Here is a 26,258-nt window from a genome sequence, read left to right as displayed (position 1 = left end):
ATGTGCCCACTAAGAAATGGTTGGCGAGTCATGCTGAAGCTTGGGTTTTTCCAACTCCCTTTTCGTCAGGAAATATTTTATATTAATGGTGCCATTGTATCATACGGACTGACCTCAGCTAGTAAAAATAAGCCAGATTACATCTGTCTGCCATTACAACATCTCTCTGGTATAGAGACCCACCCTGCTGGCCAGGCCTACCCCCCCCCCCAGAACGGGCCTGCAGTTACCTTGGCACCAGTACTGCCTGTGGTCTCTTCAGTCCGCATTACAATCATTACAGACCTATATGTACTCTGTCCATACACTAAGCTATTTATTATTATTACGGACGATGAGATTCTTCAGCGGTTCAACCCCAGTGGTTCAGTAGATATCACTTAGCTCCATACCCCTAATACTGGAGGTTTGAATCCCACTTCTAGCGCTGTGTGTGTGTGGAGTTTGCAGGTTCTTGCTGGGTCGTGTGGGTTGCTGTCAGGTACTACTACAACGCAAAATGATGCCGGTAACACATGGGAATATTTATAAATAACACAAAATACGTGGATATGGCCTGACATCCTATCCAAGGTGTTCCTGTGCTTCCTGGGATACACTCTAGGCTACCATTAAATTATTATAATTATTAATTATTATTATTATTGTTATTAGATCATTATGTAATGATTTGGTGATCACCAGCCATAATTTCTGTCATATATATCTGGAAGAGTAAGATAATGGACTTATTTACCAAATGGGATAAACCCTTAGAACTAATTTGCCATTTATTCCTTTCTCTTTTAATCATTCGATTCAGGCAAGAAATTCCTTCACAACATTTCCTGTTTCATCCCAGGCCTAGCAGGCACCTCAGTGTTATCAACATGCCCGTTTCCTGCTCAACACGTAATGGGCGTGAGAACAGAAGGTTCCAAACAAAGACGGTGTTTGCTATTGGTTACAGCCGGTCCCAGAATTCCCACAATGCACTGCTGTACATCGGCAGCTCGACGCCGCAGCAGCTCGACTCACACAGAGGGTCTGGTACCATCTACTCATTAATAGACATGCAGTCACAAGGTCCGCTTCTACATTCAAGTGCTACAAAAAACATTTTATTTTTTAAGTTTACCTACTTACTAAATTGGCCTCATAATAATATAAAAATGTGGAATGTCTGATTATCCATCCATTTTCTGTACCCACTTGTCCTATTCAGGATTATGGGAGTCTGGGGCTTATTGTGGAAGCTACAGGTGCAAGGCAGGGAATAACCCAGGATGGGGTGCCGACCCATCAACCCATCAGAGGGCACATGCACCATTTGCACTTATGGGCAATATGGTAACTCCAATTAACCTCAGCATGTCTTTGGACTGTGGGGGGAAACCAGGATACCTGGAGGAAACCCCACGACGACATGGGGAGAACATGCAAACTCCACACACACAGGGCCCTGGCAGAAACTCAAACCCTGGTTCCAGAGGTGCGAGGCAAGAGTGCTAATGATCGTACCATCCCTGTGCCTTTCTGAAGACCTTTTTCTGAAGAACTGAAGGCTTTATTTGGATGAACTATCCGGAATTCCAATGTTTATAGAGGCCCCTCTATTTTGTGAAGCTCGGAAAAGGCAGGATGACTTTGGCAAAACAGCCTAGTAGGTCAACTTACTGGCTGTGCAGAGGTTGGTGATAGCAGGTTATTCAGCTGCCGAGTTCTCGGCAGAAGGGTGTCCATGACGTAACTCTTACCTTCTCGGTTCACGATGGATTGTTCCTCCGTCAGACAGCATGAGTTCTAGGTCATTGGTTCCTAGCTGTGTACCCTCTCCCACATGGCTCTATGGACGTTCTTCCCCGTTCTCCTGTGGGGAGCACAGGAAAGACCTCCGTGTGCCTGTCAGCCACCCAGTGCAGTCAGCTAATGGACTCAACTATCCTCTACCGCAGTTTGACCCTGTGTCAAAATCCCATGATCCCCTACAGCTGGGCATGACGACTGGAGTCAATCGTGGTTGAGCTCTTAATCGCTTTTATTGAATTTAGACAGTACACCAAGAGTCATAAGCATTAATTACAAGGAATTTTAACCTGAGCATAAATACCATTTCTCTATGGTCTTTGGAGGTGTGTAGAGGACGGAAATGCTCTTGGCTTTGATTCAGGGCAGGATTGGGCAGCTTCTCCTCTAGCCTCTAGGCAACGCCAAGCTGAGACCTGTCACTGCCACGCCTGGTCACACTTGTGGCTTATTCTGGCCACCCCCAGTGGCATCTGCTCTCTGAGCACATGCCTGAGATATATTTACACCCCCGATCTTTGCCGAAGACGTTTCTCTATTATGCCCCAGGCTGGTATGGAAAAAAAAAATTATATGAGTTTCTACTATTAATAATGCGATCATTAGAATCACACTTTTCTTAAATCTGACAACCCAAAGTACTTCACATTCCTAGGAATATAAAGAAGTTACACACAAATAGAAAAATACCATAGTCTTAAGGTACTCAGGTACTGAACCAACAAGAGGTTCAAAAACCATTAAAACAATTAATGTAAAATGTAAGGGGGGGGGGAGCAAGGGTGGCACGTTGGCGCAGTGGTTGGCACTGTCATCTCACACATCCGGGGCCAGAGTTCAAGCCTCGTCCAAAGTTCAAACTGTGTGGAGTTTGCATGTTCTCCCCATGTCATCGTGGGGTTTCCCCTGGGTGCTCTAGCATCCCCCCACAGTCGAAAAGCACGCTGAGGCTAATTGGAATTACCAAATTGCGAGTGTGCCCTGCAACGGCCACCCCACCCTGGCTTGTTCCCATAGGCTCCTGGGCCCCCTTGACCCTGAATAGGACAAGCAGTTACAGAAGATGGATGCAGTGCCAGGATGAGAATACTGGCAAATTTTTATCTTTTTTTTCTCCACTACTTTGTTTACACTGTGTATTGTTATGACACTTACAGATGTTTTTTTACTGCTGTACACACCAGAACAGCTGCTTGGGATGAGTAATGTCAATCTTTACCTTAATCTTAAATGGTGAGGGACTCGGTTGCCTGTTTTTTTTTTTTGCGCTCTACATAATGTCATTTGCAGCAGACCAATAAAAAGCGCATTGCAGTAATTGAGTCTATTTGTTATAAAGACAAAGAATCATGTTGCGAAAAATGGCCCAACCTTTCCTTAAGTGAAAGAAAGCTATTTTATTACATAAGATATATGAGCTTAGTAATTTAGATCAAGGTCAAGCATTACCCTATATTACTCATAGTGAGATTGCTTTTATTCAGAAAGTCTCTCCCTTTATGGTTTCGGGGTAATAATACTAGGCCTACCTCATTTTTTTTTCATAGTAGCATTTAAATTTTTTTTAACCCATACAATCCTACTACTGACATGGGATGAAACCAGAGAAGAACGACGGAGGTGCTGCTAAACATTTCGTGGTGGGTATTATGAGACGTGGTGCTTTATCTAAAAAAAGGCGAAATATGCATTGCTGGAATTAAAGGTCATTTGCTAGTCTAGCGCAATCAGTTTCAATGTTAATGACAAAGCTCTAAGTCAGGGACATCTCAAGAATATTATTTTTCGCCAACAAAAAAAAAACAATTATTTTTTGACGTGCCGATTGTAAATTTTCACACAGGTTGATTTGATACGTGTGGAGTTGCATGGAATATACTTGGACTATTGTGTGATGAGGTGGAAAGCTTCGAGACAGTTCTCAACGAACAGTGCACGAATTTCAGTTTACTCGCATATACCGTCTTTTCTTCACCAGTGACATATAAATTTCCCAAATTAAACCGGCGCTTGGCGTAAAAAATATTTACAGTACACACACATTGTCCAGGATAGAAGCATTATTCCAAAAATTTTTATCGATTTGTATCTGTTTCTGATGTTCCCTTCATATTTCTCTTTCTGATAGGGAACTAGGAATGTAGAAGAGAACTGTTTCCTACAGTTTGCATCGTAATTTACTGCACAAATAAGTACGCCTGAATAACCGTGTCTCTATTTTGTCTAGCCATAAATGTGGATTAAGAGTAACATTAGTAATACTGCTAAATCCTCCAGTAAGGTGAACAAATACTATTACCTACATAAATCATATGCAATTGGTATTCATAGGGAAATAAAATCTTGACAGGCGGGATTAAGCTGCGTTGTCAACCACTGAATGGATTAATCCAATAGGAACCAGTAAACCAACCAATGAGAGGTAGGTCATATCGGTCGGTGATTGACAGCGGACGACAATCACACCCACCGTGGGTCTCCAAGTCTCATTTTCCCCATCATTAATTATTAATTAACAAATCTCCTTAGTGTCGGGGAACAGGCTGTCTGTGAACCGGCCGACCCGTCTGCTGTTACTAGTTTTGTTCCGGCAGTGCTCCGATCTCACTCGGCTTTTTCCGGTGCGTTTCGGCTCGTGTTCGGGCGTGTCGGTTCACACCGGCGTTGTCCGCAGCGGTGACGTCACTGAGCCCAAGCCAGCGGCTCAGAGAGGAGGATCTGCCGGTGTCATGGCTGCCATGTTGGAGAGGAAGCGACTCTTAACCATCCTTTAGAAAAAAAACATAGCATTTGTCACACAGAGAACAGGCGGGCCACCGCTTGCGCTACGTTTGTCGAGCGTTTCAGGCATACGGCTGCCGTTTTCTGTTCTCAGAGCCGGTTTCAGCGCCAGCAGCCAACCATCGTTATTGTGAGCTCTCATTCCAAACGGGAGGAAGATGGCGGACCCGGCGGAGTGCACGATTAAAGTGATGTGCCGCTTCAGGCCCCTGAACAATGCCGAGGTAGAAAGGGGGGACAAATATATCCCGAAATTTCAAGGCGAAGACAATGTTGTCATTGGGGTAAGTGAGCGCTCCTGCGACGCCGCGTCTCCGCCTCACCTCTACTGGCTGGCGAGGGCGAAGTGACTCGCTAGCTTAGCCTAGCCCTGGCGCGGAGCTAACCCCGGGTGTCGTCTGCTCACCCGGCACATCAACCGCACATATTCTCTATAGCATTCCGCAATCTTTACTTTTTATTCTTATATCGGCTTTGTGTATATTCCCACTTATATTGCTTGTTCGAGATTTAACACGAAACATACCTTGATGGCTGCCGTTCGCACAGCTCGCCGGCTGGCTAGTTGGCTACCGGGTAGCCTAGCTTGAATAGACGCTCCTGTTTTTATATTCACGTATAATTGCAAATGTGACCCTTCTGCAAAACCGAACGGGGGCTTACAGGCACAGTGGCTTCCCAGCTGGTTTCCAGCTCTAAGGCTGGTTTTATGACTTGGATTGGCTAGTAGGGCGACATCTAAAAATGTTCACCTGAATATATTTATATATATTACGTCGTTGTATTTATGCAAGGTCGAGGAACCCAGGGTTCATCACGGCCTGCGTCTTGACAATATGCAAAAGAAAGATCAATCATAATCGTTCCTGTAAGCTCTATCGTACCTTACCTAACGGTATTGGTAATATAATGGCAGGTTACACGTTGTATTTTGGCCAGATGAGTGATTGAACATTCACCTTGTGGCAATCTGTCGTTGACTTGATAATTAAAACCAGCTTTTGAGAGGGCAGATTTAATATACGATGGCTGGTTACTGTAAAATACAAGCTCTTCATTGGTATCCACCCGAAAGCAGGCTATTTGCAAGGGTGCAGACTGTCCGTATGCGCATCTTTAACCACACCCTTGGACTGGGCTTTACACTGACATCCGCGTTTTCAGGTTAGCAACGAAAAGCAATTTCTTAGGCTCCAAGGTAAACAGACAGGTGTCATCGTGTCCGACATGGGGCATATTCTGACTATAGGGTGTGGACGGAGTGCGTCCGCGCTGCCCCGGCTACATGGCTGGCGCAGGGAGGAACTGGATTAGTCACCCGCGTTTTGTTTTGAATGACCGGTAAATCTCCAGATGCGTATTTATTTCTTTACCCAAGAGATGTTTGCACAGTTTAAGATCCACTTTTATCCCGTGAAACGAATGAGCATTTAGTTACCGACCTGGATCATTTTAGATAATAACGCTAGGAACAGATGTGAGCGTGACATTAAACACTATTTTCGTATGCACCACACATGACATATCAGATCTTTGTAAAACCTGAAGCTGACTGTTTGGGGAAGGAGGAAATGGAGGTATAGTTGGAGGATGTGTAATAGTGTCTGAGATGACTTGCGGTTTGAATTTAATAGGTCTGCCTGACTGCATGATGTAGTACGCTTTTTTACGAATGGGTGTCAGTCATCACATTATTTTTCTGCCCTCCCCCAACACACACACACACACACACACACATGATGTACATACCAGTCACTGAAGATTAGAATGCACATTTTGCTTTCAAGATTTAAGATCAGCCGTTGAAAGGACAGTTTTTCATGAATGATAAATGCTAACATTGCATAGCAACATCTTTCAGTAACGGAAGGCTCGCATGGTGAACAATGACTCAGTACAGCCCACCAATGTGGTCACCACTGACAGCTGCTGTTCTTAGTATTACTGACCATATTCTGTCTCATTCTTTAACTTCTTAAAACATCTCAATAATTATATGCTGCATTAAAAGACAGGGTCACCCCTATCGTCTTGTGGTTTCAAGTCCTCGGTTTCCCATGATTTCAGGAGAAGTCAGTGAAATGCTTGCTGGGAAATGTATGACACTGCCAGATACCCACTGTGATTTGTATGCCAGGAAATGGGAAGCAAGAATTATTATTATTGCTTGCTAAAGTATAGAAGCCAGACTTGTTTCACAGATTTTTGAATGCCGTTTCATTTCACTGGTCCCCTTCCATGACTGATATAATCCAAGCCCAGTATGAAGTGGTTTAAACACTCATATTACAGCAGTTATGTGGCTGTGATATTGAAGACTCTTAACATTTTTGTCTGCTGTACGGTGAACCCCATTAGAGCTCAGTGTTTTCCTTTGGGCAGTTCATAAGTTTCAGCTTAGAAATGTGACCTTTCATTATGTCAGTGTGGAACTCAGGCTTCAAATGTTCAGTGTCATCTTATTCCGCCTTTACAGTATCCTGGTCCATATTGGTATGTTGTTTTCTGTCTGTACTGGAGTCCCTGTTAATAGGCCACACACCAGCTGTGCATGTTCGGACAGGAGCTCTGTGACAAGGACACGAGGCTGGCGTGTTGGCGCTTGGGAGAGGCAGCCATCCTGCAGACAAGCACGGATGCATACGCTAAGCCTCAGGCTGTGCAGAGACTGCGTGGAGAAAGGCAGCGGGGCTGCCATGATAACTCAAGGAATGGGTGCTTGTACGGAGGTTACTGAAAAAACAAGACAGGCTTTTAACCGCTTTTCTTTTGGTTTGCATTATAATAAGTGTGACAGCTGTATGAAAGTGATGTCTGTGTGTGGTTACTTATTAGGCCCATTTTCTTGTAAAAGCTAATGAGATTGCAGATAGCAGACAAAGCAGTGCCCTGATATAACAAATGGTGGAAATGCCAGGATTTTTTGCGCTGTTATTAATTGACATGCAGTCGCAATCTCTGTCAGGCTGAAGCATGAAGGCCGTCGCAGTGAGAGGGGTGTTGGGAAGGGTTACTCTGATAGGAGTCTCAGAATGCACCTCTGCAGCACAGCTGGCATCCGCCCATTAGAGCTTGTCTCCGTTCCCTTGGCTGCGTTATGGAAGATTCCATGTGGCATCCCAGGCTGCAGATTCCACAGGTCTGAAGGGCCAAAAAATATTTACTGCCCAGCTCCCCAGCTTCCTCCGCTACTGTTCAACTGCGGTAGTCGAAACTTAAGCTGCGATCTTTATGCTGATAGGGTGGAATTCCAAGTTTCTTACAACAGCGTTGGTTTTGTTAGTTATGCCCGGGCTTTTATCTGGTAGAAAAATAGCTAGTCTAGTTTCCTGAGTGTGGATGGCGCACTTTGATACATGTTATGGGCCTTGTCAGCTGAGTCACGTTGGGAGATTTTCCTTAACTGCTTCCACAGTTTGATGCATTGTCGGCCCGACGAGAACTCCACCTACTCTATGACTGCATTATCCAGGAACTATTGCATGATACAAGAACTCCCTGAAAGCCTACTGTAATTGGATAGGTTGGCCCTGGGTTACAGTTTCCTGAAGGCATGGTTACAGTTGGCACTACTGTAGCATCAGGTGATTTAGATTTTATGACTCGGTTTAGCTATGGTTCTGCAATGGTAGTTGATACTGGTAGAAACCAACCTGCTACACCTTGACATATGACCTTGTCTGGATAGGTAGGCTGTGGGCTTCCTGTGAAAGATAACTTTATTGTTCAGCTGTCAGTTTGCTGGAGAGAGATTCAAGGATGTTTGAGTTACACACCCAGCTTCCTTAACCAGCATGCGAAGCTGTTGTGACTCTTTCAACACAGATAAGCCTGAGATCTTTCACACTTCACCCATCCCTCATATGACTGTCATTACACTGTTATTATGTGTGTTTATTGCTTGTTCTTCTGATAAAAAAATAAATCAATTAATACCCTTGGGGCTGGGCTTTAAGCTAACGATATTGGTCTTTAAAATTGTTTTTTGATTATTTTGTTTTACAATAATGCTAACAGTGGTAGTTTAATACCCCTGTCATTAATATCGTAGAACATCTGTTTTTGAAACTGCAAAAGTAACTTAAAAGAATTATTTACTCTTGATATTGTTCAGTCAGCATGAATTAAACATCATCCAGTCGAAAAACCTCTCGACTACAATGGCATATGGTATAGAATATCAATATAAACTCCTACATGAATCTTCTCCCCCTTGTTTGCAAAGGCTGGCAGTGTCCTGTGCATGCTGCAGTTCACCTCAGCTTTCTCCTTATCATAGCCGGTCTTCCAAAGGTGGTTAAACATTACATTATTGAGGAGAATGGGAGTCCTTGTCCTTGTGGACTTCTGACTTTTGTAATAGTATCTTGACAGAGAGCACATGCTTTAAGCACCCATCCAATTCTCTTAGGTTTTTGAGAGCAAAATGTCACCTTCTCTCCGCCTCTTGTCGCCATAGTTTGTGTCCATTTTCTCAATTTTATTTTGTGCCATGGGTACAAGAACAAGGAAGAGGAAGTGCCTTGGATGGGCAAAGGCGGGGGCTTTGTTATTTGAGCAGTGAGTGGCTTGCGGCACATTTCTTTGTCTGGCATTGTCTGTTTATAGAACAACAGATGCAGAGGTCTGGGCGCTCAGGGAACGTCTGGGTCTAATGCTAACAGAAGAGGACTTTTGGAATCTGTGTCTGGGCAAATTGTTGCCCACAGACAACCACACATATAAAAGGGACTTGACTTTGGGGTGCTAATGTCAGGGGGGGTGACCCTCCAGAATTTCTGATTCTTGTTTTTTTTTACTGATAGTTTACTGGAAAAAATAAATTGATTTGATAAACAGCAGTAGCATCTTTCTGCTGATCTTTGGTGACACGCTATAATCAGGCTGCACAGCGTGTTGGTGTCCAGTCTGTTGTGGCCCTTAATTATTTCAGAATAAGTCTCCGTTGCTGATATTTCAAATGTTATTTAGGAGAATTAATTAAAAATGAAGTCAGATCTGTAACCTACGGGACTGAGAACTGCTAAGAATTATGCTTGTTGACCAAGGGATCATCTCTTCCGCTTGTAGAATTTTAGGGCAGGATCAGCGTATAAAGTATGTGACAAGCAGCAGTTGTCGTCTTCAGGGCCGTCACTATTGATTATATTAATAATCAGTCTACCAATTCATTGAGTAATTGTTTATAATATAATACAATATAATATATACATTGCAGTTGATGCACACTCAGTCTCTCATGCAGTCAGTTTAGGCAGTCCAGTTCGCTGTTGCATGTTTTTGGAGAGTGAAAGGAAACTGGGGGTATACACACGCATGAGTTGAACATGCAGATTCCACAAACACAAAGCAACGGCCTGAGGTGACAACACTACCCACTGCACTCAGCATGCGCTCTCCCAGACAATCATAATCATTCTTGTCCTTGCTGGTGGACTCACTCATAGTTCTTGTGGCGCATTTGTGAGAAATTTACAAAATAAGTGAAAGGGAGAAAACCAAGAACTGGTCACGAAAAGACATTTGTCTTCCACTTTCTCTTCATCTCAATGTGAACCTTTTCCAGTATCATTCAGTTCTAACACACAATACATTCACAGAAAGTAATTAACTTGAAATGGTTGTATGTGCCGTGTTATGTAGAATGATGCAGCCAAGCGACTGGGCTAATCTTCGTTTAAGCAGCAAATATTTTGACATACAGGAATCGTAGAAAGTAAATTAAGCAAAATATTTTACGTCAATGTTGTGTCGCTACTCTGAGGGGCTGAATGGGGCATATATCTATTCTTGCATTATTGGGCGAGTCCATCAGACCTGCATGTCTTCTTTTAAAATGCATTTGCATTGCAGTCGTGCTGTGATAATATTTAAGTTCTGCTTTGCAATACCGACAGACGACTGCATTCTTATTCACTTTTAGTGTCACGTACCACCAAAGAACCGATGCTTTCTTTATTTGGACCCTCATCCACTATGCCCCGTCTTCCATTCTCCATATTGCTGAGTATTCGAGAAGGAAAACTTTAATTGATGCTTTGTAATAGTCAAGTGATCAAGTTTGATTGAGTAATCGTTATAACTCTAGTCTCCTTCCCTTGTGACACATGCATTTTGTTTAATGCATCTTGGTTGAAGCCAGAGCTAAGTCCTGAGATAAGACTTAGGGTCTACTGGTCAATCGGTGTCCCTTTCTTTATCTGTGGTCAAGAGCTGTGGATAATTACCAATATAACACAGATGCAAGTACAGCCGACTGAAATGAGGCTTCTCTACAGTTTACTGGGCTCACTGTCAGATGAGGTCTTTGAAAATCCGGATGGACCTTGAAATCAAGCTGCTCCTTCTGATCACATGAAGAGCTAGCTCTTGTTTAGACATCTCATGAGGATGCTTCCGGGTCAGCTCCCAAGGGAGCTGTTCCAGGAACATCCTGCTGGCCGTCCGACCCAGGACATACTCAAAGGATTATATGTCGTAGCTGATTTGGGAACGTCTGGGCATCTCTGATCTGCCACTGTGACCTTTGCCAGGAAGAGCATTGTGAAGAAAATGAAACGAAAGGATGATACAAAGGGCAACTTTTTGATCATTGTTGCCATGCAATTATCGACCAAGAAAGACGAAGGGCAACTCATCCGGATCTGGATGATCACGAAAAGTTGTCCACTGCCAAAGTTTTCAAATAGAAATTTGTTGCCCAGTATCAATGGGAAAGTGCCCAAGCAACATTGAACGGCCGCATTTGTCAGCAACGTTGCTCAAAATGTTGCTCCGTCACCCAAAAAGTGTTGACTTGCTTTGTGCTGTTATGGCAGATGATCATCTGTAGGTATACTGAACCAGTATTCAATTGATAATGGACTACAGTCCTGGTTTCCTGCAGAGAATGTTTACATAAGTACATTAGAAGGTTTCCTGGTATATTTATTCTGTTTCATCATAGAGAAGGTATTAAACCTGAATTGTTCCAGTAGGGATATATGTTTTTTTGAGATTGTTTTGTAATATGTGACAGGCCTTGAGGTCTTGCTTATAGGACAGTAGAAAGAATAACAAAACAAGACATTGAGTTCCACTGAGATGGTCACATTTATGGATCATCTGCCTGCTTGTACCAAGTCAGCTGATGTGCCTCAGAGGTACGAGTGCTTCAGAACTATGGGACTGTTTCATAGCTGTTAATATGTGCTTCAGCAGCAGTGCTCAAGACAGCCCTGAATGCAAGAACCAGCGCAAAATCGAGAGTGACTTTATGAGGGCTGTGGGCTGGTTACGTAAAAATGTTCTGTCGTCACTGAGCAGGTCTTCAAAGCTGAGGCTGGGTGAACGCTTGTGTGAGCTGTTAGTGTTTATTTCGGTTTACACCTTAGGCATGTTCCCTCAGGGACCAGGCTGTTCTGTGTGTTCTAGGCCTAGCATTTATTTGCATATCCAATATAAGAGGACGACAACCAGTTTGTTGGCGTAGTAATTTGCAAATGAAAGTTTGATTGGAGCTATAATTAAATGCAGCCTTGTGGCATCCTGCTTGAGGTCATGAAGGTCCCCGGACTCGGGTGACCCTGGGCTTGAGATTACTTTTACTTTCCATCAGTGTCGCAGATCTCCGTGTCACTTCCGGTCAGGGCCTGCAGGCGATGCTTGAGGTGGGATTTCTGACCCGAAGCAGTGGGATCTGTAGTGTGACACGGCTTGGGCCACAGAAGTGTTTAGTAGGGGACACCTAGTGGTGTCCATGTCTGTGGTATCCACGGGCGATTTGGAGTCACTGGAGTTTTGCTTTTTATTGCCTAATTATATATCAGTAGATGCATTTTATTTTTTATTCTTCACAAGACCATTTTCTGGCATCAATGTTAAATGCTCAAACTCTGTAAAACTTGGCTTCAAAGCTTGATATGTGATACTTTTGTTGTATTTAATATAGGTAATTGTATCTCTTACTGAATTTCTTTTTGTGTGTGTTTTTCCATTCGGTATGAAGAGTCTCATTGTTCAGCATCCTGTACCGTGGCACTTTGCGAAGCCCCGTCACTCACAGCTGCCTCATTGTCCCCCTTCTCACTCTGTGTGCAGGGCAAGCCCTACGTGTTTGACAGGGTCTTCCAGTCTAACACGACACAGGAGCAGGTGTACAACGCATGTGCCCAGAAGATCGTCAAAGGTAAAGGGTGATCTGCAGCCTGGCCTTGCTGTTTCAGAGTTTAGGTGCAAGCGAGCACTAGTTAACTTTGTAGTTAACTTCATCAGAGCAGAATAGGCTTTGGAAGAATGAAAATAAAATGAAAAAAACTGTCTCCATTATCATTATTCATTGTTTTATAAGTGCAGTTTTACAACAAGCAAGTTATTTTACTCCATGTATTTATGGTTACTTGAACTAGCATGCAATAGCGGTTTCCTTATCCTTGTGTTTTCTATTTTATTTAGATGTTCTTGAAGGTTATAATGGAACAATTTTTGCCTATGGACAAACATCTTCTGGTAAAACACACACCATGGAGGTATGTTTTTTTTTTTAGTATACATATTCAGTTATGGCACCATATGTATAGACATTACGTGCTACGCATTGATCAAGCAAATTGAGCAGGGGGCAGAATTGCCCTGAGTATGTGGTTCTTGGGTTTGGTAAAATAATGCTTCTTGGTTGAAGCAGGAGCTGAGATGCCAGAAATTCATCATCCCAACTTAAATGTCTTTTTTTTCATTTGCTTATAGGGAAACCTCCATGATACAGATGGTATGGGAATCATCCCCAGAATAGTTCAAGACATTTTTAACTACATTTATTCCATGGATGAGAACCTGGAGTTTCATATCAAGGTGGATGTAGTCTCTGACACTTTGTTTACTATGTGCATTCTGGATCCTTTTGCTCTTTTAAAGATGTACATTTGTATTCATGGGAGACTTTATTTTGCAGGTTTCCTATTTTGAAATTTACTTGGATAAGATTAGAGACCTCCTGGATGGTAAGCTCTTTGTATCTAGAGTGGTTGACCAAAGTAACATACTTGAATAGAGTAGCGATGATTGTACAGAGGAAATGATAGTGGATGAAACTGGCTCATTTTACAGGTTGCCGTTTTTTTCTTTTGGTAGATTACAGTTTTTTTTGTCTTTTTCAGTATCAAAGACCAATTTATCAGTGCATGAAGACAAGAACAGAGTCCCATATGTTAAGGTAAGTGCATGTCGCTATATTTCAGTGAAGCAGCAGATAATGTGTAAATGTGAAGCAGTTAGCTAACATGTTTGCTTAGCTAATAGGTGCCTTTGAAGGCCTGTGGCTAGGTTTGTCCAGCATGTGAATGATCTTATCCTAACTGAGAGCTTTTTTCCACCCAGGGATGTACTGAGCGGTTTGTTTGTAGCCCAGAAGAAGTCATGGACACCATCGACGAGGGAAAATCGAACCGCCACGTTGCTGTTACAAGTGAGTAGCCCAGTGTCAGGTGATTGGCCAGATGTTCTGCCAAAGCTCTGTCTTTGTCTGGGCCTTTCTTTAGACATGTACTGCTAGATCTCATAGCTCTTATACTTGATAGATTTCAAAGTAATTTTATGTGCAGTTTCATCAAGCTTAAGACCTGATTTTTGAAGCCAGGGATCTTCTCAGTAGAGCAAGATGTGTCCCACAGTGGAAACCAAGGTTTGACTTTCACTGTGGGAAACCTCAGCTTGCTCTGGTTCCGTGGTGCATGTTAGATGGCTAGGCTTCTCCCGCTCCGCACTTAGCCAAGACTTTGCTAGGGGGCGCTAAAGCCCAGCTGGTGGCATGTAGCGAATAGCAGCTCCTTCCAATCATGCTGCAGCCCTCAGTCAAGCCTATGGTCCCCATTGTGAAAAGATGGCATTGTGCTGTCAGCCATTAGAGGAGATGTATTCTAGCGTTAACTCCTGCCAAGCTGGCATGTGGGTGGCGTCCAGGGGAAGGTGATCTATCGTGCAGCCTTGTATGTGTGTGTTATAGGTTTCACTTCGGTACAAAACCAGATCAGGCAACCATATACAATACTCTGCAAAACTCTTAGTCAGTCCAAGAAAGCACTGTTTAAATGATCTTCATGTTGGTGTAAGACGACGATATTATGCCTGTCAAAGTGTGTCAGCTCAGCCATTTCCAAACCTCTCCTAAAGTTATCCTAGTAATTGCAGCAACCATCCAAATGCATTGACGTTTTAACTAATTGAATATTTAAGTGAGCTGTGAAATAAGTGAAAAGTGAAACTCGTCTTCATTTTGATTGTGTTACTCTTAATTCTCATGTGTTGTAATGTTAAATTGTGTTTTTTGTTCTGAGCAAATATACAGTTGACCATGCAGATAAATAGCTTTAAACATTTCCTTTGACTGCCTAAGACTTTTGCACAGTACTGCAAACACGCGCACATATGAAAATGCACTTCCCTTTTTCCATTGCATGCCATACACTGTTACTGTGAGAACAAGGACAACATGCTCGGCGTACAGAGCAGCTGCTTGGTTTTTGACTCCTCCCCCCCCGCCCCCGCCTTGCAGACATGAACGAGCACAGCTCCCGCAGTCACAGCATCTTCCTCATCAACGTGAAGCAGGAGAACACGCAGACCGAGCAGAAGCTCAGCGGCAAGCTCTACCTGGTCGACCTGGCGGGCAGCGAGAAGGTGTGTGTGCACCGCATCCCCAAAGTGCGGCACGATGGGTGATTCTAGCCCCCGTGTCCCAATGTTGTGTGGTTAAGGAAAGTCCAGGGAACAGCAGTGATGCCACATTTCTGATCTAGAGCAGCTAAATCTGAGGTCTTCACACTGGCTTGTTTTACTTTATCGGTTTGCTAGTTTAGATGATACGCAGTTGGACTGGTATACATTTGCATGTTTAAAGGTCAGTATCTTATTTCCCCTAAATCTTCAAGGTTATTGTTCCAGATAGAGAAATAAATCTGACACTTTGTTGTTGTTTAGCCTAGTTCTTGCTTGGCACGTTGGAAGACAATGCCAAAAGGTCTACAGAATTACACATTAACAGTGTGTAACAGAGAGAATCGCTGACAGGTGTATCAGTGCTGCTGGCCTGTGTGTAGGAACACGGATTGTTCCATCAGAGTGTGACGCATTTGTGTTGGTCCCAAATGCTTCCAATAGCTGTTGAGCCAGTTCATTTTCCTCAGTTAAGATCCTTGAAGCCTCACATTTCTGAAAGCTTTGGGTTTTTTTTTTTTTTTTTTAAATAACCTGCTTATCTGTTTGCCCTTCCATGCACACACATAAATGGCCAACGAAGTGATGTGTTCCTGGCAGCCTTAGCTAGCTAAGCTCCAGGTGTTTAATAGTCTGTCACCTTGTATTGGCAATCCGATGAAGTTGGTTTTCCTGATAGGGTACCACCCTGGGAATTTTCTGCATGTGGTTTGTCAAATGAGGCTGCAGTTTTTCAGCTGATTTGCCGATTGGCTGGCTGCGTGCAGGTCAGCAAGACTGGAGCAGAGGGAGCAGTACTGGACGAGGCCAAGAACATCAACAAGTCGCTCTCTGCGCTTGGCAATGTCATCTCAGCCTTGGCGGAAGGCACTGTGAGTAACTCATAGCGATCTGCACTCATTGGTTAAGATGCCCCTCTACCATTAGTCTGCTTATTGACAGGCTGTTAGTTTGGGAATAAAGCCCAATAACCAATATAAGAGTGAATGTAATATGAGTGAATTCCTAGAATACTTAGATATATTGTTTAGGGAATTTTTTTCAACGTGTAATAGTTTGCGCATCACTATGCTCATCTTGACCGTTGTTAAGGATGTTTCTAGCAAAAGGTTTGTTAGCACTGATTATAATTCTTTCTAGATAAATGAACATATTTCGTACTGTAGGTGTCTGGTGTCCCAGACATCACAGCGGCTTTTTGTGAGGCCTTGGAAGCCTTCCGTGAAGCCTGTGTTAACATCCACTCGTCAAACGTTTCCTTGCAGACGTATGTTCCATACAGAGACAGTAAAATGACCAGGATCCTTCAGGACTCCCTGGGCGGTAACTGCAGGACCACTATTGTTATCTGCTGCTCACCCTCCTCCTACAATGAGGCGGAGACCAAGTCCACGCTCATGTTTGGACAGAGGTGAGATCTGTTCCTCGAAGGGACAAAGAACCATGATTGTGTTCCTACTGCTGGCCTGCTAACCAGCTCATGCATTTGTAGCCTATAACATTCCTTTGGCTGTTAGTCGGTTGCATTATACTTTGTTTTAATGTCCTGAGACTGGCGCCGCCTTAGACTGCTGGTCGTCAGTAGTTTTTCAGGCAGTTGTCAGTAAGGCTCTCTGGCGTTTCAGAGCGAAGACCATCAAGAACACTGTGTGCGTCAATGTGGAGCTCACCGCCGAGCAGTGGAAGAAGAAGTACGAGAGAGAGAAAGAAAAGAACAAGACGCTGCGCAACACCATCACGTGGCTGGAGAACGAGCTGAATCGTTGGCGTAATGGTGTGGGCCAAGCAGACGCCGTATTCAGTATCAGAAGCGTTACGGGTATGGTTTTGGAGCTGAGCGCTGACCGTTTACCACGCTTGCTGTAGGTGAAACTGTACCAGTGGAGGAACAGTTTGACAAGGAGAAGGCCACCGCAGAGGTCCTGGCCTTGGACAATGTGGTGAACAACGACAAGCAGGTGGCCTCCCCTGGCATGCCCGGGGTCAGGCTCACCGACGCGGAGAAAGAGAAGTGCGAGGAAGAACTAGCCAAGCTCTACAAGCAACTGGACGACAAGGTGAGGATCATATAAGATATGGCAGGAAGGGGCGGTGTTGTTGACTGCCAGATCAAACCAACTCGAGCTATAATAATCACATTGGTTTTTTAAATTTATAAGACGTAGCTTTATACTTGTAAGCGAATAAAACATCAAGAAGAAATCTAGTAATGATTAAGGTTATTATTATTTTTTTTATTCTTCGTTGCCTTTAAAGACCGTTTCAAAGAATATAGCTGCGGCAGGAATTCAGTGAGTTGGCTATATGATTAGCTGGGCAGCTATTTAAGGGCTGTCCTGTGCATCCCTTCTGGGCAGGATGATGAGATCAACCAGCAGAGTCAGCTGGCTGAGAAGCTGAAGCAGCAGATGCTGGACCAGGAGGAGGTGAGCACCCAGAGGGCTGGGGAGCCTGGACATCACACGCCTTTTTCCTTTTCCTCAAGAAATGTGACTTGACTTGGCCTGTGTGATTCCACAGCTGTTGGCGTCGACGCGACGTGACCATGACAACCTGCAGGCGGAGCTCAACAGGCTCCAGGCAGAGAATGAGGCCTCCAAGGAGGAGGTGAAGGAGGTGTTGCAAGCCCTGGAGGAGCTGGCCGTTAACTATGACCAGAAGAGCCAGGAGGTGGAAGACAAGACCAAGGAGTTTGAGATGCTGAGTGAGGAGCTCAACCAGAAATCGGTGAGTGTGATGACAGCCAACTGGCCCGGAGATGGTTCTGTCACACCGGCTGTCTGCCTGGTCCAATGAAGAGCTTCGCTTTGCTGGTAGTGTTCAGAATACCTTTAGCATGCAGGTTACCAACATTACTTCATTGTTCCCTTTGGATTTCAGGAATTGTTGGATTGTAATTGTCCTCGGGCTCCCACCAGCAGTACACACAACTGAGCCGTACACACAACTGAGCCGTACACACAACTGAGCCGTACACACAACTGAGCCGTACACACAACTGAGCCGTACACACAACTGAGCCGTACACACAACTGAGCCGTACACACAACCTCACGTAAATCATAGTATCCAGGCAGCAAGCAGACGTCAGTTTGTCGCTAATTCATTAGAGTTGTATCAGTGATCAGTGCCATGCAGCTTGAGATTGTGCCAAAGTGTTTTTTGTCTGTATTCTTGCTCCTTGTCGAGCCTGATGGCCTGTTTTTCTCTGACCCTCCCAGTCGATCCTGAGCTCCATCGACTCCGAGCTGCAGAAACTGAAGGAGATGACCAACCACCAGAAGAAGAGAGTCACGGAGATGATGGGCTCCCTCCTGAAAGACTTGGCAGAAATCGGTATTGCGGTGGGGAGCAATGATATCAAGGTAGGCGTCGTCACCCGATGATGATGTCAGCTTTAGTTTAACCGTGTCCTTCACGGGGGAAATCAGACATGACATGCATTACCACGTTGGTCCTTCCTGAGATGGCCTTCAACCCATAGGTCACATGATTCCCCCCAACCTGCTGGACTGACTCTCTTTACCCCCCCCCCCCAGCAACATGAGGGCAGCGGGCTGATCGACGAGGAGTTCACGGTGGCCAGGCTCTACATCAGCAAGATGAAGTCGGAGGTGAAGACCATGGTGAAGCGCTGCAAGCAGCTGGAGAGCTGCCAGACCGAGAGCAACCAGAAGCTGGACGAGAATGAGAAGGAGCTGGCCGCCTGCCAGCTGCGGATCTCCCAGGTGGGGGCCTCTCGGGGGAGGCGCTGTCACCGCCTGCCGTCCTCTGATTGAAATTATCTTGTAATGAAAAACTTCGGTATATACTTGCGGTGTGTCGTGCCAAATGGCTTAACAGGGGATCTCTGGGTCTGGGACCCCGTGCATTCTGGCTGAGGGGTTATCCCAGCTGGTGGGGGGGGACTCCTGTCCAGGGTGGTGTCAACATTGAGATTTTTCTAGATGGTTTTATAACAACAACATCAATTATTATTATTTATTATTATAGTTTCTCGATTAATTGATTGATCGGCAATTAATTAATATTCCTTGATATTCTGTGTTTCAGGATTGTGTTTGTGAACTAAGTACTTCTTGATTAGTTTGCACCATATATATTTGTCTATATTATGTGTACTGCCTTTGCGCCTTGTCTGCTTTGCACTGCGTGTATGTTAGTCTGTGCTCTACATATCTGTCTGCATCACACACAAGAACGTCCCCCTGGCATCATTAAAGTCTATCTAATCTCATTTTCTTCTGTGTGTCGCCCCACAGCACGAGGCTAAGATCAAGTCTCTGACGGAGTACCTGCAGAATGTGGAGCAGAAGAAGCGACAGCTGGAGGAGAACGTGGACTCCTTGAATGAGGAGCTGGTGAAGCTCAGTGCCCAGGGTGAGCCCATTCCCACCCTCCAACTCGTCCTTTGCAGCCATGTTGTGTTCGGGGTCGTGGGTGATTTATGATGCTTCCCACTGCAGATTCTTGGTCTCCTTGGTGTGGTTAATTATGAATACCATCTTCACCAGCAATGCTGCAGTATTTAGTTTGTCAGTAGGCAGTACATGTTGGTCTTATAAAAACTAAAAAAAAAAAAAACATTAATCGTAATCCAAAGAAATGACAGTTAGGTTTGTTTCCGCAGAGAAAGTCCATGCAATGGAGAAGGAGAATGAGATTCAGACGGCTAATGAAGTCAAGGTATGCAGGTGGATCTTTATAAGCGTGACCCTTGGGTTTAACACTGGCGGTTTGCAGAAGTGGCGGAATGCATTTCTCACACCCTTGCGTCTCGTCTCTCTCTGTCCTGCAGGAGGCGGTGGAGCGTCAGATCCAGAGCCACCGTGAGGCCCACCAGAAGCAGCTGGGAAGCCTGCGAGATGAGCTGGATAAGAAGGAGAAGCTGATCACGGAGCTACAGGAGTAAGACCCCCTCCCTCATCCAGTCGGTCGCCCATTCACTGCTGCATATCACCATACACGCGCACATGCTCTCCTTCGGCTCCCATGATGCACTACTTGCTGCCACAGCTGACGTCCTGTTAAGTGTGTCGCTTTGACCCTGCCCCGTCCCAGTCTCAACCAGAAGATCATGCTGGAGCAGGAGCGTCTGAGGGTGGAGCACGAGAAGCTCAAGTCCACCGACCAGGAGAAGAGCCGCAAGCTGCATGACCTCACGTACGTTCTGCCCCCCTCCTGGCCGCTTCGAAATCATCGCTCTTGTTTGCTTTGTCCTTGCGGTTGATGATGAGTGCGCTGTATTTAAATAATAATGCCAACAGGGAAACCTCAAGTGCTCTTACATGCAACCTTTGTGATGCTATTTGTAAATTACAACATACTTAATAGTATGTTCACCGGCAGCCATTTTTAAATATTTCAGGATGAACATGCCTGTCTTTGTGGAAAGGTATTTATGGGTGGTTGTGGCTGTTTTCAGGGTGATGCAGGATCGTAGGGAACAAGCCAGGCAGGACCTCAAGGGGCTTGAGGAGACTGTGGTAAGGGGCCTCGGCACCATGGGAATCTCATGGTGGTTTGCCTCGTATTAGCTCCTCACGTTCAAACACCCCCGGGGTCTGTGTTTTCCTCTTCTTAGGCAAAGGAGCTCCAAACACTACACAACCTCAGGAAACTCTTTGTTCAAGATCTGGCAACCCGGGTCAAGAAGGTAACTACAGTCCTCCTGGGCTGATTTAAGCTAAAAATAAGTGTGCAAAATGCGTTTTATCTAATCTCTTCATTTATTTAGGATTTGGGAAGCCTTAGCATAAAGAATGACAGTCAGCTTTGAGGTTCAAGCTGCACAGCCTGAATTTTAAGGAGTTCCTACAATTCTGACTGGTCCACCTATAGCTGTTGGTTCACATCTATGAAAAGGCTCTGACTGATGGAAGAACCACATGCCTTGTGCCTTGCAGAGTGCGGAGATGGATTCTGATGACACAGGTGGCAGCGCAGCCCAAAAACAGAAAATCTCCTTCTTGGAGAACAACCTGGAGCAGCTCACCAAGGTCCACAAGCAGGTACAGAGCCAGCACGTCTGGATCCAATCTGCCGTGGAGTCACCGTGTGTGTTTGGGTGGGACATGGAAACAAGGAAACTTAATTAAAAATCCAAATTTTTTCCATGATTTTCAAATGATTTTAAAATGTTTTGCTTCTTGGTGCCGTAAATAAATCATGTCCTGAGTGAATGAGAGTATTTAGTTTCTATTTGCACGGCCCTGGACTTAAATCAGGAGCCTGGTGGTCTTGCGGTTCAGTCTGGAGCCTCAGTGCCGTCCTTGGCGGTGACTGACCGCCCTTCTTGTGTGTCGTCGGGCAGCTGGTGCGGGACAACGCGGACCTGCGCTGCGAGCTGCCCAAGCTGGAGAAGCGTCTGCGCGCCACAGCCGAGCGCGTCAAGGCGCTGGAGTCGGCGCTGAAGGAGGCCAAGGAGAACGCGGCGCGCGACCGCAAGCGCTACCAGCAGGAGGTGGACCGCATCAAGGAGGCCGTGCGCGCCAAGAACATGGCCAGGAGGGGGCACTCCGCGCAGATCGGTGAGCGGGGCCCGCCTCCTCTTCTGCTGACAGTCGCGATTCACACAGGAAGCGTTTCTAGCAGTTAGCAGGTGGGGGAACAGTTTGTGGATGGGGTTTTCCTTTTTAGGACTAATTAGGGTTAGGGCAGCTGAACAGGAAGTGAACAGCAAAAACCGGGATGCTCTTTGTGCTCGGTCTTACCTGTCCAAGTCTGAATTTATGTGAGAGCCTGGGGTAGCTGGAATGAATCTATACAGCGAATTCTGGCCATAATCTTGGTGGGATATGGAGCCAAACTGTAAAAGAATAGTAAAGAGGAGTTAGGGGTTTTCGTACAGCAGTGCCATAATGCAGTGACACATTAATGACAGTCGCATGCATCAGGCCAGCTCTTCATGTCATTTGCATAAGTACAGGTAAAGACTCACATGAGTAACAGGCTTGAATTCCATTTTGAAGTGGGTTGTTTAGTTTGTGGCATCGTATTGACAAGGTTGGAGGCAGGGCAGAGCTTAGACATTTTTCATTGGATGGATCGACCTACTCTGTGGCTGAACGCCGGTTGTCCTGGTTGTCATTTGTAATTTCATATTTCATGTAGACCAGGGGTCTCGGACTGAATTAACCCAAGGGCCACAAGAGCAATGAGGGGGTAAAAAATTATGTGTGCTGATTAGTGGGATGACGGTACGTTGTTTATTCCCAGCGGAAAGCGAAAGATTGATCTGCGGGCCAGATTTAATAATGGATTTTAAAAGTGCCTGTGGACTGGTACTGTGAGACTTGATACATTATAAGTTTGCCTGATAGACTTAGGAGGAGTCTGTCAGTTTCGTTTGCTGCATTTTCTAATAAATCATTCAGGTTGCTGTGTATATATATAGTGAGTTTGGTTCAGAACCATTGAAATATATCTGTTATTGGCAATTATTGCTAATTATATTCCTGCAGTGTTAGCTATAACCAGATTGGTCAGTGCAGACCTGTTTGTGTGTATGGCTTGGTTTCATTGGTGTAAATGACTTTTTACGCTTCGTGTGCGGTGTCTAATTTTGATCTGCTCATAGTGTCTTAAAGTTACCCTGCCGCATGGAATGACAATTATGCAAAATGACAGTAGTGGAAAAGCTCTGTTGTGGTTGGCAGGTATTTTCAATAATTGCTACCGGATATGAGAATTGTCACACAAATGTGTTTCTACATGTTGGGCTTTCTATGCTTGTGTTGCCCTTATAGCCTTAGTGTTGTTTTTCCACCACAATGTAAATGCTGCAGTGTGTGAACAGTGTGCGAACTCATGTGTGACATCTAAATAATTATATAACTTTCATGCAATTTATGAGCATTGGGGAGGTGTGTGCCTCAGTAGGTTATGGGTCTGTGGCCATGTCTGGAAGGTCATTGGGTCAGATCCTGGAGTAACCATACCACTGTTTGGCTGTTGAGCAAGGCCTTTAACCCCAATTGCTTCAGGGACTGTCTGACCCTGCGTTCTGATCCTAAGCAGTGCGTAGCTTTCACTGTCTGTTAAGTAAATGTAAATCTGCAAATGCGTAAGACTGTTAAGTGTGCATAACGTTAATGCCTATCATTTTCTTGCAGTGATAGCATTATTCTTGAAGTGTATTGGTATGATGCGGAAATATTTTGAATGTACCATGGCCATGTACCAGGCCTGTATCTATATTATTTTGTTACTATTGATGCAACTGTCTGATTGGACCTGGTCTGATTGGACCACTCGAGCACTGGATGATGATGATTGTTATGGTTGTGAATAACTAGCTTACTGTTGATCCATGTCCACCACTCTGTTTACAGCCAAACCTATTCGCCCCGGCCAGCCCCCAGTGGCATCTCCCACCCACCCCAACGTGAACCGGGCCGTCTACCCAAACAGCCAGTCAGTAGCGATCCGTGGAGGGGGGGGCATCAACAAGCAGGACAAGACGTGAGTGCCCTTTACTGGAATTGGCAGCGCGTGCCATTTTTAACGAGCGTTAATGTCTGCATGCAAGCGTGCTCTCTAAAGAAAGTGTGCACAGCACTCGCTTTGTGGTGTGCTGTTGGCTACCTCCAGTGAGATAAGTACTTGGTATAGAATCCAATAACAGTGCAAGTTGCAGTTGTCCGATTTGTGGTGGGTGCTACTTTGTTGCTTTTCCCACTGGAACACACGCTAAAATCCTGCTCTCTCTCTCTCTCCTGTTTCCTCAGCTGCTGAAAACCGATCACTTTGGAATATGCAGACGTCGCCTAGGGAACCTGTCATTCCACTGCAGCCAGCTCCTCTCACCCGGATTCATGGGAGGAGTTTATGAATATATATAAATATAAATATATATATATATACACAAACACACACACACACACAGAAACACCGGGTCTGTACAGTTGTTCTCTGACTCCCCCCCCCCCCCCCCCATGAAATTGATTTCCAGTTGGGACGGAATCCAACTCCCACCCCACTGAGTGCAATCAGCATAGGCAACCTTCGGCAAAATGACATGTGTGACTCCATTATGACTACAGTTTCTTGTCTTCTATGTCTTAAAATTAGTTTTCACTGTGCCAAGATGAATGTATGTTACAGGTTTTCAAAAAATGGCAGGAAATGGATCCTACAAGAAATGTTGTAGCCTAAATTATGTATATTGTTTTTTTTTTGCCTGGGAAGTTTGGGGTGGTGGCGGGTTCGGGCGGGGCGGGGGGGGGTGGCAGCTGTGAACTTAAACTGTTCTCTGAATAGATTTGGTAAGCTTGTTAAAATTATTCTAATAGTAGCTCGAAAAAGTTCTGTCCTGTTGTGTGGTTTGAAATGATACTCTACAAGTTTTCCTGAAAACGGGGGGGTTGGGGCGGGTGGAGGTAAGTGGACTCTCGCCTGCGAATATGAAAACACTATGACGCCAATGTGTCGGATGGTAAGCGCAACACACGGGCTAAGTGAAGTATGTCGAGAAGTGAGGAGGAGCAGAGTGTAAGAGTGCATTCTGGAGGAGAGAAGGCGATTTCGCCACCCAGAAAGCTGCTTGTAAGTGATCATATCCTATTGCTGTATATTCAGTAAATGAATGTACTGTATCATAACAGAATGGTTAAAATGCATCGTTGGCATATACAATTGATGGGCCTAAAGATTGAAAAAGATGCCCTGTCTTACTCATAACCCATTTATAATTCCGCATGATTTGCTTTCTCGGTAAATGAGTGTCAGTCGGCCTTTAGATCAGTAAGTGGTTTCATTCAGACTGCGTTAGACCTCTGATCGTGCACCTTCTGATGGTTCCTCCTCTGACGGGAGTTTGGGGTGAGCTGACATCTCCATTATCTGTTTTTGTTAACGCCGCCCATTTTAGAATTTGGCTCTCTGATCGTACTATTTTTGATTGTTGAACTTCATGTAGATATTGATTTTTATACTTTTTTTTTTTTTTAATTTTAGTGTTACTGGGGTTCATTGACTTTATTTTGTCCTCATTGTTGGACTTAAAGCCCAAACATGACCATGTTTTTAACAGTATGCCTATTTTAGATTATTATTATTATTATTATTATTATTATTATTATTACTCAATTTTTGGTCCCTTTGCCTAGGTGAGTCTGCCCAACATGCAGATTGTTGTCATTTAGGGTTAATGGAGTCATGTCCTGCCGATAGTATATGACAGTAAAGGTTTTGGATTCTCCAACCCTTGACAACTATTTTGCGGTGGCATTCCTCGCCTTCTGATTGGCTAATCAGATGGGTCAGGGCACAGAAGGGAGGGGCTTAACGTGTGGCAATGTAGCGGTTTGTCTTCTGCTTTAACACCATACTTCCATTGCTATAGAGTAAACGGTTATTTATTAACAGCTGGCTCTAGCCTGACGCTGTGGGTTTTTTTTTTTTTTTTTTGAGTGTATCCTCCAAACCATATCTTCCTGTTTTAAATATCATTCGTCTACAACGCTGTTGTTATAGCCAAGGGTAGACCACCTCTTGTCAGAGCAATATTGATAGGTTGTGACAGGAAGGAAAACAAAACGAGAATCAGTCTTCAGCATTTGAGATTAGCTGCTAGAGTGCAGTAAGATGTTTCTGTAAAGCACTTCTCCTACCGCTAATGGGACGCTAATGAACTGCTTCTCCGTATTAACACACAATAGCAGTTGCCGCAAATGGTCATTCCAGTTCTAATTTTGATGAGTTTATCCCCAATTAACCTTTTTAAAACAAAAGCCCTATTTTTCTACTTGATGACAGGCAACTTATCTTTTTTTTGCCTTCAATCTGCATTTTTACCTGGTTTGAGGACGTTGCCCTTGGCTACTGCAAACGCCTTGGAAATGCCGCGGCTGTGCTCTCCGAGAACGGCTTGGGTCGTGTCACGTCTCAGTGTACCCTTCAAAGTGCTTGACCATAGCCTTTGTTTGCTCCAGTTTTACTCTTGAAAACTGAATGCAAAAATGTAAAAATGAGTGTTGTTCATGGCGATCAGCTAAATTATT

At 44.6% G+C, this 26,258-nt stretch overlaps 1 protein-coding gene across 1 annotated transcript; it reads left to right on the top strand.

The window, feature by feature from the left end:
* The first annotated feature begins 4,459 nt into the window (after window positions 1–4,459).
* Window positions 4,460–24,412, top strand: LOC125740865 (kinesin-1 heavy chain). Its single transcript, XM_049012644.1, has 26 exons — window positions 4,460–4,850; window positions 12,646–12,733; window positions 13,000–13,073; window positions 13,291–13,395; window positions 13,496–13,544; window positions 13,701–13,756; window positions 13,921–14,008; window positions 15,095–15,219; window positions 16,023–16,127; window positions 16,521–16,666; window positions 16,881–17,029; window positions 17,122–17,312; window positions 17,613–17,681; window positions 17,776–17,982; window positions 18,477–18,620; window positions 18,795–18,983; window positions 19,518–19,635; window positions 19,886–19,941; window positions 20,054–20,163; window positions 20,317–20,418; window positions 20,681–20,741; window positions 20,840–20,911; window positions 21,162–21,266; window positions 21,569–21,785; window positions 23,589–23,718; window positions 23,985–24,412. Exons 1-26 carry the CDS (start codon window positions 4,725–4,727, stop codon window positions 23,989–23,991), a joined length of 2,889 nt encoding a protein of 962 aa, XP_048868601.1. The 5' UTR covers window positions 4,460–4,724; the 3' UTR covers window positions 23,992–24,412.
* The last annotated feature ends 1,846 nt before the right edge of the window (window positions 24,413–26,258 follow it).

This window comes from Brienomyrus brachyistius, chromosome 4 (assembly GCF_023856365.1).
Source record: "Brienomyrus brachyistius isolate T26 chromosome 4, BBRACH_0.4, whole genome shotgun sequence".
In the NCBI taxonomy this organism is placed as follows: domain Eukaryota; kingdom Metazoa; phylum Chordata; class Actinopteri; order Osteoglossiformes; family Mormyridae; genus Brienomyrus; species Brienomyrus brachyistius.
This window is presented reverse-complemented; position numbering and strand designations above follow the sequence as displayed.